The sequence below is a fragment of the Geotrypetes seraphini genome, chromosome 7 (assembly GCF_902459505.1).
Source record: "Geotrypetes seraphini chromosome 7, aGeoSer1.1, whole genome shotgun sequence".
NCBI classification, from domain to species: domain Eukaryota; kingdom Metazoa; phylum Chordata; class Amphibia; order Gymnophiona; family Dermophiidae; genus Geotrypetes; species Geotrypetes seraphini.
Window position 1 is genome coordinate 170,855,829 of NC_047090.1, and position 15,478 is coordinate 170,871,306.

At 49.6% G+C, this 15,478-nt stretch overlaps 1 protein-coding gene across 2 annotated transcripts in view; it reads left to right on the forward strand.

Moving 5' to 3' along the window:
• LOC117363385 overlaps window positions 1–15,478 on the forward strand; it is a 468,971-nt gene that overhangs the window by 105,567 nt on the left and 347,926 nt on the right. Inside the window, exons 9-10 of one of the 2 annotated variants that reach the window (XM_033950994.1) lie at window positions 4,247–4,429; window positions 8,816–8,959. In XM_033950994.1, coding sequence (XP_033806885.1) covers window positions 4,247–4,429; window positions 8,816–8,959 — 327 coding nt within the window. The remainder of the gene's footprint in view (window positions 1–4,246; window positions 4,430–8,815; window positions 8,960–15,478) is intronic. The other variant, XM_033950995.1, reaches the window with a different exon arrangement.

Here is a 15,478-nt window from a genome sequence, read left to right on the forward strand (position 1 = left end):
GCCTCCAGGAAACCGGCCACCCTCCAGTGTTACCATCAGAAGTGTACCAGGTTCTCCTCTTGGTGTCTCCTGCATCACCACGATCCCACCTCATTGGCGGTGGAAACTGTTCTGGACTATTTGCTCTATCTGTCCGACGCTGGCCTCAAGCCTACCTCAATCAGAGTCCACCTCAGTGCCATCACTGCGTTTCATGAGCCTATCCTCGGAAAACCTCTCACGGCTCATCCACTGGTTTCCCGGTTCATGAGAGGCCTCTTCAATGTCAAACCACCTCTGAAGCCTCCTCCAGTCGTCTGGGACCTGAATGTTGTTTTATCAGCCCTCATGAAACCTCCTTTTGAGCCTCTTGCCACAAATTCGCTCAAATTTCTTACGTGGAAGGTGCTTTTCCTCATTGCCATCACCTCTGCCAGGAGGGTTAGTGAGCTACATGCACTGGTTGCCGACCCACCTTTCACTGTTTTTCACCATGACAAGGTGGTTCTGCGTACCCATCCTAGATTTCTCCCCAAGGTGGTCTCGGACTTCCACCTCAACCAGTCCATTGTGTTGCCTGTCTTTTTCCCTAAGCCCCATTCTCATCCTGGGGAGCAGGCGTTACACACGCTAGACTGTAAGCGCGCCCTTGCATACTACCTTGACCGTACCAGGGCACACCGCTCGTCACCTCAGCTCTTTTTGTCCTTCGACCCTAACCGTCTAGGTCGTCCTGTCTCTAAACGGACGCTTTCCAACTGGCTTGCTGCCTGTATCGCGTTCTGTTATGCTCGGGCCGGTCTCTCACTGGAAGGTGCTGTCACTGCCCACAGGGTCAGAGCTATGGCTGCTTCTGTGGCTTTCCTCCGTTCCACGCACATCGAGGAAATCTGCAAGGCTGCCACTTGGTCCTCAGTTCACATGTTCACTACTCACTACTGTCTGGATGCCTTCTCCAGACGGGATGGACACTTCGGCCAATCTGTGTTACAAAATTTATTTTCCTAATGGCCAACCATCCCTCCTCCCTCTCTGTTAGCTTGGAGGTCACCCATGCATTAAGAATATGCTGCCTGCTTGTCCTGGGATAAAGCACAGTTACTTACCGTAACAGGTGTTATCCAGGGACAGCAGGCAGATATTCTTACGTCCCACCCACCTCCCCGGGTTGGCTTCTTAGCTGGCTTATCTTAACTGGGGACCACGCACTCCTCCGTCGGGCGGGAAGGCACTCGCGCATGCGCGGTGCGGCCAACTAGAACTTTCTAGTTAAAAGTGTCCGTACCGGGGCTCCGTCGGTGATGTCACCCATGCGTTAAGAATATCTGCCTGCTGTCCCTGGATAACACCTGTTACGGTAAGTAACTGTGCTTTCTCGTGCGCTGCCTGCCTGGCTCTCTTTTGTCTCCCCCCAAAGCAAACCAAGATTGCTCCCTGGCCCCCTTTCCCTTCCCCCCCTCCCCCACTTCCCTGTGCAGCAGCAGCAGCATTCCCCTCCTTCTCTGTGTAGCAGCAACAGCATTTCCCCCTTCCCTGTGCAGCAGCATTCCCCCACACTTCCCTGTACAGAAGCAGCACTCTCCTTCCCTGAGCAGCAACATTCCCCCCTTTCCCTGTGTAGCAGCAGCATTCCCCCCATTCCCTTGCACCCACCCCTTGCCTGCTCCCCCTGTTCCCTTCCCCGTCCATCTGCTCCCCCTGTCCATCTGCTCCCCCTGTGCATACGCTCTACTTGCCTCAAAGAAAAGCGCTGCACTGCGCTGTTGCTGGCCTCGGTGTCTTCTCTACACTGCGGCCAACCCTAGCGGAAACAGGAAGTTGTGAGAGGGCGGGTTGCAGTGGAGAGAAGATAGTGAGGCCAGTGGTTAACAGTGTTAGTAGGCGAGAGGGAAGAGGGGGAAAAATAGATGGCGGCAGGGGGGTTTGGAGGTCGGGGCGCATGCGGCAAGCCGCCGCTCGTGCCTGAAGATTTTAAAATCTCCCCTGGATCGGTCTGCCCAGCTCCTTACCTTAGTTGAAAGACGCGGCGGCGGCGCCTCTTCGCAGGAGCAGGGCAGACCGAAGAACAGCACAGCCGACAGCTGCCGCGTCCGACATCCGCCTCGGGGGAGGAGAGAGAGTGTTTCGCGCGCATGCACACTCCTATCTGAGGTGCCCTATAGCGCTCGGAAAACGGAACACGCGATGGGAGTGCGCATGTGTGGCTTAGCCTTTTATTATATTAGATGGGCTTGCTGCGCTGTTTGCACACGGTGGCTACAAGGTTATATGAGGCTCAGATGGTGTTGAATAAGACTGTGGCATGCTGGGTAACTGGGAAGAAGGAACAGTCCAATATACCTGTGACATTATTACATGATACTGTTCCTATACACTTCTCCCTCTGTATTCGCTGTGATAGGGGATTAAGAGACCCGCGAATACAGAAAAACCGTGAATAACTTTTTCATATGTTATTCGCGGTTTTCTATGAAAAACCATCGCGAATAACATGGCGGGAGACCTGGCCTGTTCCTGAAGGAGAGGCAAAACACGGTGAAGAAAGTGCCGGGAATTGGCAGTTTTCTCAGTAAACGCTTGGAATCGGCGATTTCTCTATGCAGACTCACATAATTTAGGGGGGAGGAGCCAGCAAGCTAAAAAACCGCGAATACGGAGGGAGACGTGTAGTTGATACATTTAAGTATTTGGGGGTCTTGATAGATTTATATAAATGTATTTGGGGGTCTTGATAGATTTATATATGCAATAAAGATGGTAAGTGAGACCCACTGGAACAACTCCAAATAACAAAAAAGATCCCATTGTTCAAAACTGTGGCTGCCTGCAACATTTGAGGAATAAAGAGTCATAATAGATTTTTTTTTTAAAAGGAAAGGGGGTGGGGTTTCAGGATCAATGAATGAAACGTGGAACCTTGGCTGAGGCTTATTCCCTGACACCAAGCAGGTTTCTGAGATTCTTTTTCTCCCCTTTTTCTACACCTTATGCTTTAAACAGGGTAATGAGTCAAAAGCGCGCAGGACAGTTGCGCACCGACAAAGCCGCTCAGACAAATACGCGCAGGACGTCAGCGCGCCAGATTAAAACTTAACTTTAAAGCATTCCAAGCGGGGTGGGGGGAACCCCCCCACACACTTTACTTAGAACTTTTGTTGCTGCCATTGGGGGGGAACTCCCCCACACACTTAGAGAGGAAACTGTAATTTTTCCCTAAAAAAGAGGGAACTATTACACTTTCCTCTGTAATGGGGGGATGGTTCCCCCCCAAACTCCCCTCCCCACAGCAGCGGCAAGTAAAGTGGGGAAGTTCCCCCCCCCCAAAAAAAACCCTCGGAGCACTTTAAAGTTAAGTTTTAATCCGGCGTACTGACATCCTGCGCGCATTTGTCTGAGCGGCTTTGTCAGCGCGCAGTTGTCCCGCGCTCTTTAGTCTACCTTGAACAGTGGGATCTTTTTGTTATCTTGGTCTTAATAGATTCTTATCTTACATTTTCTGCCCATTGTATCGGCTAATTACGGCAGCCTGCAGAGAATCGCCGGTGCTGTAGCGATCCTAGCAGGCTGCCGTCAGCCTCCACAGCACGTTCCCTCTGCCGCGATCCCGCCCCCTTCTCTGACTTCAGGGGTGGGATCGCGGCAGAGAGAACATGCTGCGGAGGCCGACGGCAGCCTGCTAGGATCGCTACAGCACCGGCGATTCTCTGCAGGCTGCCGTAATTAGCCGATTTTTTTTTAACGAATCGATTCACCAGAGTGAATCGACGAGTTGATTCGAATCGGCAAATCGGGCAGCACTAGTTACGGGTGCTCCTCCTAGCTATGATCAATGCTTTTGTTTCCATTCTATCGGTTTCCTATTATCCACTGAGCAGGAGAAGATTCTGGAGGCCCTTTGATAAACTGCAATGCAGTGTTCCCCTGCAAATTCACGGTTCGCGGACTCGCTCATTCACGGTCTGCTTCGACTGCCTTTTCCTATAGTAAAGCAGCTTCCTGCGTGTCAAAGCAGTTCCTCATTGGTGTAGCCCAACATTACTACAGGAAGAGATGGTCGGAGCAGACCGCGAGTGATTTTCTTTACCCGCTGGCGCTCCAGCTGCCCTCTCCTGCCTCCCCTGCCTTTTCCTGGAACAGAACCCCTGCGAATTTCGGGGGAGTACTATATTTCTAGTTGTTAAGACAAAATCATGCCGCCCTCGTGAAACCCATTTGAAAATAAACAGAACACCGTTTGACAGATTATTGCTCTGTTTCTGTCCGCTAGGCTTCCTTGGAAGATAGCTGCCGCCTGAAGGAAGAGCTTCCAGTTTTGCAGCAGAAGAAGGACCTGTTGGAAAGTCTGTTGAATGTGGAGGAAGTGCAGGCTGTTCTGGAAGAAGCAGCACGCGCAGCCCAGGAGGTGAAGGCCCTGCACGCCAGCCTCCTGCAGCGGAAGATCGACTTGCAGGTAGAGAGCTGCACGGGAACGGGGATGACGGGAATCCCGCGGGACCCGCGGGGATCCCGCGGGTTCCCCCTTTGGGTCACGGGGATCCCGTGGGGACGCCCCCTAGGGTCGCGGGGATCCCGTGGGGACGCCCCCTAAGGTCGCGGGGATCCCGTGGGGACGCCTCCGAGGGTCGCGGGGTTCCTGCGGGGTTGGATCGCAGCGGGGTTGGTCGAGCCGCGAGGGTAGTCTCCTTCTCCTTACCTGCCCTGTCGCAGCACACATCCGAACGGAAATCTTCCCGATGTCAGCGCTGACGTCGGAGGGAGGGCTTAAGCAAAGCCCTCCCTTCCTCCGACGTCAGCGCTGACATCAGGAAGACTTCCGGTCGGCTGTGTGCGGCAGGGCAGGTAGGAAGAAGGCAATGGCGTACGAAAGAGGGGGGATGGGGCGGAACGCCCCGGAGAATGTGCACAGCCGGTCAGAACCCCCGATCGACCGACAACAGGCCCGGCCGACAAATCTCCCTGCCCTGTAGCCGCGAATCTAAATTACCTCTTACAGCAGCTTCACTACTCCAGCTGCTGTAAGAAGGTAATTTAGATTCGCGGCTACAGGACAGGGAGATTTGTCCGACCGGGCCTGTTCTGTTGTCGGTCCGGTGCAAAAGCGCCACAAAGGTGGAGGCAGGGAGGGAGGAAAGGTGGAGTGGAGAAGAAAAGACGCTTAAGGGGGGAGAAGGCCGCTGGAAGCACTGGGGAAGACAAAGGGGTGGAAGAGAACGCTGAAAGGACATGGGGTAAACGGGAGGAAGGGGGGGGGGAAGGACCCTGAAAGCACTGGGGAAGACAAAGGGGTGGAAAAGAACGCTGAAAGGAAATGGGGTAAACGGGAGAAAGGGGGGGGAAGGACCCTGAAAGCACTGGGGAAGACAAAGAGGTGGAGAATGCCACTGAAAGGACATGGGGAAGACAGAGGGGGGAGAAGGCCGCTGAAAGGACATGGGGAAGGCAGAGAGGGGAGAAGGATGCTGCCTGACAGGACATGGGAAAGATGGTGGGGGAGAAGGACACTGAAAGGAAATGGGGAAGAGGGAATGGGAAGAAGACGCTGGCAGGGAAGAAGACAGAGGTGCCAGACTATGGGGGGAGCGGAGGGAAAAAGATGGGTGCCAGACCAATTTGGGAGGGGGGAGAAAGGGAGAGGCACAGTAACAGAGCAAATGGAAGACACAGAGAGAAGAGAGGCAGTGGATGGAAGGAATTGAATGAGAATATGAAGAAAGCAGAAACCAGGCAATAAAGGTAGGAAAAAAATTCTTTTTTTTGCTTAAGGATAAAGTAGTATATTAGTTGTGTTGATAAAAATTTATAAATTAGGACAATCGATTTTTAGCTGTATTCTCTTACAAGGTGTTATTGATTATTCCTCTAAGGTGATATTGTAAGTCACCCTTAATACCTTGTAACTATAGTTACAAGGTATTAAGGGTGACTTACAATATCACCTTAGAGGGATAAAAATTTATAAACATTAGAGGCTCTGGTAGAAACCCGTTTACAAAGTATGTATTCTTCCCAATTAATATTTCCAAATTAATAAAGTCTTTTTGCTTATTTTTAAATGGGTTTCTACCAGAGCCTTTAATTCAGTAGCATAATTAAATGAAATAACTATTTCTGTAGTTTATAGTGACGGGCGGGGACGTAGGGGATTCCTCGCGGGGACGGAGGGGATTCCTCGCGGGGACGGGTGGGGACGGAGGGGATTCCTCGCGGGGACGGGTGGGGACGGAGAGATTCCTCGCGGGGACGGGTGGGGACGGAGGGATTCCTCACGGGGACGGGTGGGGACGGGTGGGACTTTGGCGGGGACGGGTGGGGACGGGTGGGATTTCTGTCCCCGCGCAACTCTCTACTTGCAGGTTGGCAGTCACTTTTGGGCATATGGACCTCTGCGAAATCACCCGCTCCTCTTTGGGGGATCCCTCACACCAGCGGTGTAGCGAGAGTGAGAGGCACCCGGGGCGGTGGGGCCCCTCCCCACCCTCTTCTCCGCCCCCACCGCACCTTTCTCGCTCTGTGTGCGCACACCCCTTCCCTTCCCCTGAACAGCATCGCCAAATTGCCGCTGGCGTCGGCTCTTCCCTCTGACATCACTTCTTAGGCGCGGGATCCAGAAGTGGTAACCCTTTTCGAGGACACGTCCGGGGGTCCGGATGACTTTTTCAAAGCCCGACCCTTTGTCCGGGTTTTGAAAAGCCTCGCTTCAAAATCGCGTCTGTGCGGACGCAATGCGGTGACGTCACACACCCATGTGCATGATGTCATTGCTTCGCATCTGCGCATGGGCGGATGCCGTCTGGGGGTGGGGCTGGGGCTGAACAGGATGTTGATCAATCAAACCAGTTCCAAAAAAGAAACAGATTAACCAAAACTAATAAGATCCACACAGGGTTAATAAAAATGGAGAATAAGTCAATTAAATGAAGGAAAAGAATCTCAGAGGTGCCACTCCATGGATCATAATAATATTACCCATATAAGGAATTGTGGCATGGGTGTCTTTCATAGATTCAAAAAACCTTCATATATTAAAAATGACTTAATTCGTCATATTTTTATATTTTTAATTACTGCTCAAAAACATTTTATTAATTTTTATTTTTTTCTCAAACCTTTTATCAAAAATACTATTATAAGTTAATAAATAGGCAGCTGATTTGTAGTTTTACTGTCCTAGGCAGCTCAAAGAGTTTGCTCATTTATATTTCAATGCTTTTCTTAGCAACTCAAAAAATTGCAACCAGCAGTAATCCTTATTTAGAAAGAAAAAAAGCACTTATCTTTTAGCTTTAATCTTTAGTGTGATGGTAGATAGCAAGCCGAAACAGCCGCTATAGCCCTCCTCGACGGCTTCTTCAGGTTTTTTACAATGGGCTTGCTATCTACCATCACACTAAAGATTAAAGCTAAAAGATAAGTGCTTTTTTTCTTTCTAAATAAGGATTACTGCTGGTTGCAATTTTTTGAGTTGCTAAGAAAAGCATTGAAATATAAATGAGCAAACTCTTTGAGCTGCCTAGGACAGTAAAACTACAAATCAGCTGCCTATTTATTAACTTATAATAGTATTTTTGATAAAAGGTTTGAGAAAAAAAATAAAAATTAATAAAATGTTTTTGAGCAGTAATTAAAAATATAAAAATATGACGAATTAAGTCATTTTTAATATATGAAGGTTTTTTGAATCTATGAAAGACACCCATGCTACACCCATGCTCGTCTATTCATTGAAAAAACATGATCACATTACTGAGGCATTCATCAATTCTCATTGGCTTCCAATCCAGGAAAGAATACAATTTAAATTCTACTGTATACTATTTAAAACTATAAATGGAGACAGCCCAACCTACCTAAACGACCGCCTCATCCAAACCACCTCTACCAGGCATAGAAAAACACCCCCCCCCCCATTCACTTACCCCCCAATCAAAGAAGTAAAACGGAAAAAACTATACAACGGACTACTGGCCACTCAGGCAGCGAAGATAGACAACCAAGTCTCCAACCTATTGACAACAACCCCAGACTACAAGATGTTCAGAAAGGAAATAAAAACTATACTCTTCAAGAAATCCCTTAATAAAGCTTAATACCATGATAAAGCTTAACCCCCCTCTTATCATCCCCTCCCTAACCCCAGATCCTACTTTTCCCTCTCTCGGAAACCTTCTCTGATCTAACGTTGTAACCCTTCTTCCATAACTCTTTTTGTAATCCGCTTTGAACCGAAAGGTAATGGCGGAATAGAAATCTGTAATGTAATGTAATTATTATGATCCATGGAGTGGCACCTCTGAGATTCTTTTCCTTCATTTAATTGACTTATTCTCCATTTTGATTAACCCTGTGTGGAGCTAAACAGGATGTGACAGACAGAACAGAGGCGGATCTCGGGAAAATCTGGTAACCCTAGGTAGATCAAGCATCCATAAAGCACTTGCTTTCTGAGCTCTTCTGCCACTGAGATGCAAATTGCAAAGCTGACTTTTCACGTGCAGAGAAGGAGTGCCAGGTGTAACAGAGAGCATGCTGAACTGATTTGGGTGTCACCCTCACCCTCTGCCCTCTCAGCTGGCTCTGCATTTCATAGCAGTAAGTGGCAGACATGCCCACCAGGCCCCCAGTAGAGCAGAAGTCTAATGCCGATGGTCCAGGGAAGCGTTTTGGCGCTGGGAAGAATGTCTACCTAGAATTGGCAGTTTATAAATGTTTGTTTTCCCATTTGAGTGTCTTCAGCGCTGGCTTCCCACTGAACCGAGGCTTCTTCACCAAACACTCTGAGCTTCCAGGATTTTGGAACTTAAAGAAGAGCCTGATGGGATTTGCTCTTCCTTTTTAGGGCTTGATCGATGAGAGTGCGGACTTTGACTTCACCCTGGAGTCTTTGCAGAAGAGACTGGCTGCACTCAGACAAGACGTGACAGCAGCGAGCGAGAAGCAGCCTGACCTGGCAGGGAAAGAGAAGCAACTGCAGAGCCTGCAGGTCAGTCCTGGTGTAAGACCCCCCCTCCCCCACTTCCAGGTCCCCCACGATGGACCCACAGCTTCCTGCCCTCTCCTTGCCATACATTAACATTTCTAATGCCGGTCCACGTTTTCGCTGGTCAGTTTAGCCTGATGGCCCATAATTCAGCAGTACCCAGTGGCGTCTTAAAGGGGGGATCCGCACTGGGCGCCATGTTGGTGGGAGCCAGGCACCCCTCCTCTTCTCCCCCCCATCTCTTCCCTTTCCTCACCTCCACGCACATGCCCCCCTTCCCTTCCCCCATGCCTCTCATTGAAGTTGTTGTTGTTTGCAGTGGTCAATAACGTGCTCTTCGCCACCCCGTCAGCTCTCCTGCCGATGTCAGAGGGAAAGCCGACGGGGTCGCGAGGAGAATGTCGTTGACCCCCGTGAGCAACAACTTCAACTAGAGGGGAAGGGAAGAAGGAGCATGTGTATGTGTGTGGGGGGGGCGTGTGTTAGGCGGGATCGGAGAAGAAGCAAGGGGGAGGGGCAGAGACGAAGGCAGGTGCCTCGCATCCTCACTACGCCACTGGCAGTACCTGCTAATTGGATAACTGCCGCTGACTAAGATATTCAACTATGGACAGTGCCTTGCTGCTGTCCAACTAGCGCTGGGCTGGGCGCAAAGTTACCTGGTTCGTGACGATCTTCGCTTCACTACTGAAGAGCCATCTGCATAAATTTAATAATAATAATAATTTTATTTCTTATATACCACCAAAGCCGTAGTAGTTCGAGGCGGTTTACAATAAAGAAGGGCTGGACAATCAGCGAATGGGTACAATCAGCAGATACAGATACAATTAATATATGTAAGCATGGAACAGGTACAATATAAGGGGTCAAATGTACGGTGAGCAGGAAGCAAGGTAAGAAAAAAAGAGATCTTAGGGGGCAAGGATCGGGTAAGGGGTCTTAGGCTACAAATCAGTTAAATAGGTTCGTTTTTAATAATTTTCTGAAGTTTAGGTAGGATGAGGAACGCAGTAAATTTGATCACGTCTCACCACTTCTGTCCAAGCTTCACTGGCTTCCAATAATCTCCAGGGTCCACTTCAAATGTGTCTGCCTAACTTTCAAGATCCTTCATGGCATTATTCCTCCCGTTATTCCACTATCTTGGAATTCCTCTAATTCTAATTCCACCAGATCCTCCCAAAAATTAAAATTATCCTTCCCTTCGACAAAAGGTATATCCCATGCTGGAAAACTAGGGACATCCTTCCCCTTTAGAATCACCGAGCTCTGGAACAACCTTACATCCCCTCTCTGAAATTCAAGCTCCTTCCAACTCTTCCGAAAACATCTGAAAACTTGGCTTTTCTCAAAAATGTAACACCTCCCCTCTCTCTGGTACCCAAAACCCCCCTTTTTTCTCCTTTACTCTTAACCCACAATCATCCTTTGGAGTTCCATTTTATCTTAGTCTTGTAAACCGTGCCGAGCTCTACGATCGTGGAGAAGATGCGGTATACAAACCTAAGGTTTAGTTTAGTTTAGTTTAGCTCAAAGACTTTTATGTGCTTAGCTGTTTGGATAGCACCAGCAGACATTGCCCTATCTGGATATTCAGCGTGAGGAACGAGATACCAACGCTGAATATTTTGATTTTTTTTTTTTGTGTAGCCATGGCACTCACCGCTGCGGCTGACTATCAACTAAAGCGCATTTTCTGCCACAAGCGCTGTTTCTCCCTCTTTTCCCAGGACACTACAGAGATTTCAGGCTCATTCCTTTGAGGGAAGCCTTTGATTTTCGCTCTCAGCTGTCAGAAATATGCATCTCTTGTGTCTTGTATTGTGCATGGTACAGGAGGAAGTGCATTTCTGATTTTATTTCTCCTGGGTCAAATTGTACACCGAGTCTGGTGTCTCAGGGTTTCTAGTTCAACGTCTTATTGTTTGGTTGGTGAGGCTCGGTCTGTGTTTTGTATGTAGGATTTATTTATTTATTCATTTATTTGGTGACCCGTCAAAAGTGCGCTGGACAAAAGTGTGCCAAGAATCACGCGCAGACAATTCCGCGCAGGACAAATGCGCACCGCCTTAAAACAGTTCCTGTTAGCGCTCTGATGGAGGGGGGAACCCCACTAAACTTATAAATCTTCGTGCTCTCGTTGGGGGGTGGGGGGGAACCCAAACTCACCCCCATTACAGTGGAAACTGCCGAATACCTCCAAAATGAAGGAAATTGGCAGTTTCCACAGTAAGAGGGGGGTTTCCCTCCACCTCCCCCCCCCCCCCCCCGCTGGAAGCATGAACACTTGTAAATTTACTGGAGGGTTCCCCCACACTACCACCCCCCTCAGAGCGCTAAAAGGAACTGTTTTAAGGCAGCGTGAATAAGTCCTTTGCGGAATTGTCCGCACGCGATTGTCGGCATGCTCTAGTTACGGTACCATTTATTTAGTCCTTCCTCCCAAAGGAGCCCAGAACAGGTCACAAGAGTGCAGTCACAGCACAAGCAGGACAAACTTTGGTGGGAAATACAGACTTGGTGGACATAGAGTGGTTTTTCCTTATACACATAGCCTGACATTTTTCCTTATAGACATAGCCTGACATTTTTTTTTATTTGGATTTAATACATTTACAATATTATAAAGATATCAAAGAAAAAAAAGTTTCCATACAAGTTTTCAGTACAACAAATAATACAAAAACAATCCTTTACAAGCCCACTAGAAGGGGAAGCATATTGCTTATTTATCAGTTAAATATTAAGGAAAAACAAAGAAATGGGTTGAGTTCCATTGAACCCAAATCATTCCCAACTAAACTTAGGACATTTTGACATTCCTACCCTAATTCCTCATCAATAAATGAAAAAAGAAAAAGAAAAGAAATCTCACTTCTGTTCACGAGCTACCAAAAATTGTTGCAATTGAATGGGGTCCCAAAAAACAAATTCAGTGTCTTGTATTTTAACCAAACATTTACAAGGAAACTTCAGATAAAATGAAGCCTCAAGTGCCAATACTCTAGTTCTCAATTTCAAAAATTCTTTTCTTCTAAACTGAGTAGCTCTTAAGACATCAGGAAACATACTGACCAAATCCCCACAGAACTTGGTCAGTCTATTTTTGAAATAAAGTTTCATTAACAACATTTTATCTGTTTCACTCGTACATGTTAGAATCATTATCCCAGGACAAGCAGGCAGCATATTCTTAACGCATGGGTGACGTCACCGACGGAGCCCCGGTACGGACCTTTTTAACTAGAAAGTTCTAGTTGGCCGCACCGCGCATGCGCGAGTGCCTTCCCACCCGACGGAGGAGAGCGTGGTCCCCAGTTTCTTCGTTTCCGCGGAGCGAAGAAGACGCATGTGTTTTCAACGGCCGTTGAAAAACTAATTTTTGCCTTCCCGCTCGCGTATTTCTTCACTTTTTTTCCTTTTTCTTATTGGATTCCCTTTATTTTTGTTTTCAAAAAAAAAAAACTCGTCGAGTTTTCTTTATTTTTTCAGGCCGGCCCCGGCGGGGCCTGTTGCCACCATACAGGCCTCCGGGTTCGATTTTGCGGAGGCCGTGTTTCCATTCATGCCCCCTCAACCGGGTTTTAAGAAGTGCCAGCGGTATGCACGCCCGATCTCCCTCACCGACCCACACAATTGGTGCCTCCAGTGCTTGGGTCCAGAGCATCGGGCTGACACCTGCACCTGCTGTGCTACGCTTAAAAAGCGTACTTTGAAAAATCGGCAGATCCAACAAAATATTTTGTTTAGTACCGGATCTGCCATGGAACCGGCTGCGACGTCGACGGCACCACAAAAGTCGGCACCGACGACATTGACACCACCGGACCCTTCCTCGGGGTCGTTGGGCCCAGGTAAGCCGGCTAAGAAGCCTCCTACTTCCCTTGAGCGCCCTCCTGCCACGGTTGCGACACCGGCCCTCCCGGCACCGCACCGGCCCCGCAAACGCTCCGCTCCGATCTCGGTGAGTGCCTCATCATCGGCCTCCTCATCGCCGGAGCGTAGAGCGGCACCTATGGTACCGAAGAAGAAAAAAGCGGTACCGATGCCTCCCCTGGACGACCGCATCGCGGCCATACTCCAAACACAGTTACAGGAGCAGCTGCAACAACAGCTCCAACAACTGTTGCCGGCGTTGCTGGCACCGCACCTTCCGGTACGGGACCAGTCCGAGCCTCACACTGTCCCATCGGTGTCGACCCCCCTCGGTACCGATTAATACTTCCATGCCGGTGCTCTTGGCAGAAACACCTGCAGTACATACCCGTGATGCTGCCGACCCTGTCCGGTCCCAGGAACGACATCGGTCTTCCTCACCCGGTACAGCCTCGGTGCGCTCAGGCAACACTCCTTCAAAGACCCGCCATGCCGAGCCCTCCACACCGATGTCCAAACATACGCACCCCGACGTTAGGGACCCAGATTTGTGGGAAGACTCCCCTCACGGTACCGAGGAGGACGCTTCCTCAACCGACGAAGAACCCTCCATGACCGACACCGTCTCCAAACCAGAGCAATCCTCTTTCTCCAAATTCCTTAGGGAGATGTCAGCAGCTCTTTCCATTCCCTTAGAGTCCGACTCTAAAAAGTCTCAGGCTTTCCTCGATGCCCTAGACTTTGAGCAACCTCCCAAAGAATTTCTGAAGTTGCCCGTCCACGACATCTTACGGGAAACTTTCTATAAAAACTGGGAAGCTCCCCTCACGGTTCCTGGAGCCCCTCGTAAATTGGATAGCTTGTACCGGGTTATTCCAATCCCAGGATTTGATAAGCCTCAATTGCCCCACGAGTCCCTCCTGGTGGAATCTACTTTGAAAAAATCTCAGGGTTCCAGTGTATATGCCTCCACCCCTCCTGGCAGAGAGGGAAAAACCATGGATAAATTTGGTAAGTGCCTTTTCCAAAATGCCATTTTAGCCAATAGAGCCAACAACTACACCTTCCACTTCTCCTTCTACATGAAGCATCTGGTGCAACAGCTCTCCTCCTTACAGAAATACCTTCCTGAACGTAAGGTCCCTCTTTTCCAGCAACATATTTCCAGCCTCCTCCAACTCAGGAAATCCATGGTTCGCTCCATCTACGACTCATTTGAGCTGACCTCTCGTGCATCTGCCATGGCGGTGGCCATGCGATGTTTGGCATGGCTGAGAGTCTCTGACCTGGACATTAACCACCAGGACCGCCTGGCTAACGCACCTTGTCTGGGTGATGAACTCTTCGGAGAGTCCCTGGACTCAACAACCCAGAAACTCTCAGCACATGAGACCAGGTGGGACACTCTGATTAAACCTAAAAAAAAGACTCCACCTGCTCGCACCTACAGACAGCAGTCTTCCTACCAATGCAGGTTCTCGGCCAGACCTCTCAACCCGCCTCAACAGCAGCCTCGCCGACCGCGTCAACAGCATCAAACTCAGGCTCGCTCACAGTCTCACCAACCTGCCAAGCCTCTCCCTCTGTCAAAACCATCTCAGCCCTTTTGACTTTTTCCTCCAGGGCATAGCCAGTCTCCCATCATCATTGCCTCTTCCTCAGCCTATCGGAGGTCGCCTCCAAATCTTCCTCAGCCGTTGGGAGGTCATCACATCAGACCAATGGGTCCTCAACATCATTCGCCACGGCTACTCTCTCAACTTCCAGACTCTTCCACCAGACAATCCTCCCGTAGAGTCTGCTTCTCACTCCTCCCAAACCCCTCTCCTCCTGAGGGAGGTCCAATCCCTCCTTCTTCTCAATGCCATCGAAGAGGTGCCTCCGGCCCAAAGGGGTCAGGGATTCTACTCCCGCTACTTCCTGGTTCCCAAGAAGACAGGAGACCTTCGTCCCATCCTCGATCTCAGGGACCTCAACAAGTGTCTGGTCAAGGAGAAGTTCAGAATGCTCTCCCTTGCCACGCTTTACCCTCTTCTCTCTCAACACGACTGGCTATGTTCCCTGGACCTCAAAGAGGCCTACACTCACATCCCAATCAATCCGACTTCACGTCGCTACCTACGGTTTCAGATACAGCACCGTCACTATCAGTACAAAGTGCTACCTTTTGGCCTCGCTTCATCGCCCAGGGTGTTCACCAAGTGCCTTATTGTGGTGGCGGCCTTCCTCAGGTCTCACAACCTCCAGGTGTTCCCCTACTTGGACGATTGGTTGGTGAAAGCACCTACGTCTCCACTTGTGCTACAAGCCACTCATCACACCATCTCTCTCCTCCATCTCCTGGGGTTCGAGATCAACTACCCCAAGTCGCATCTGCTTCCCACACAGTGACTTCAGTTCATTGGAGCAGTTCTCGACACCACACTAATGAGGGCGTTTCTCCCCTCCGACCGTCAACGGACCCTGCTCCACCTCTGTCATCAGGTGCTCCTTCATCACTCCATTCCTGCCCGACAGATGATGGTCCTCCTGGGCCACATGGCCTCGACGGTCCATGTGCTTCCTTTGGCACGACTCCACCTCAGGACACCTCAATGGACTCTTGCCAACCAATGGTCACAGACCACGGATCTTCTTTCTCAT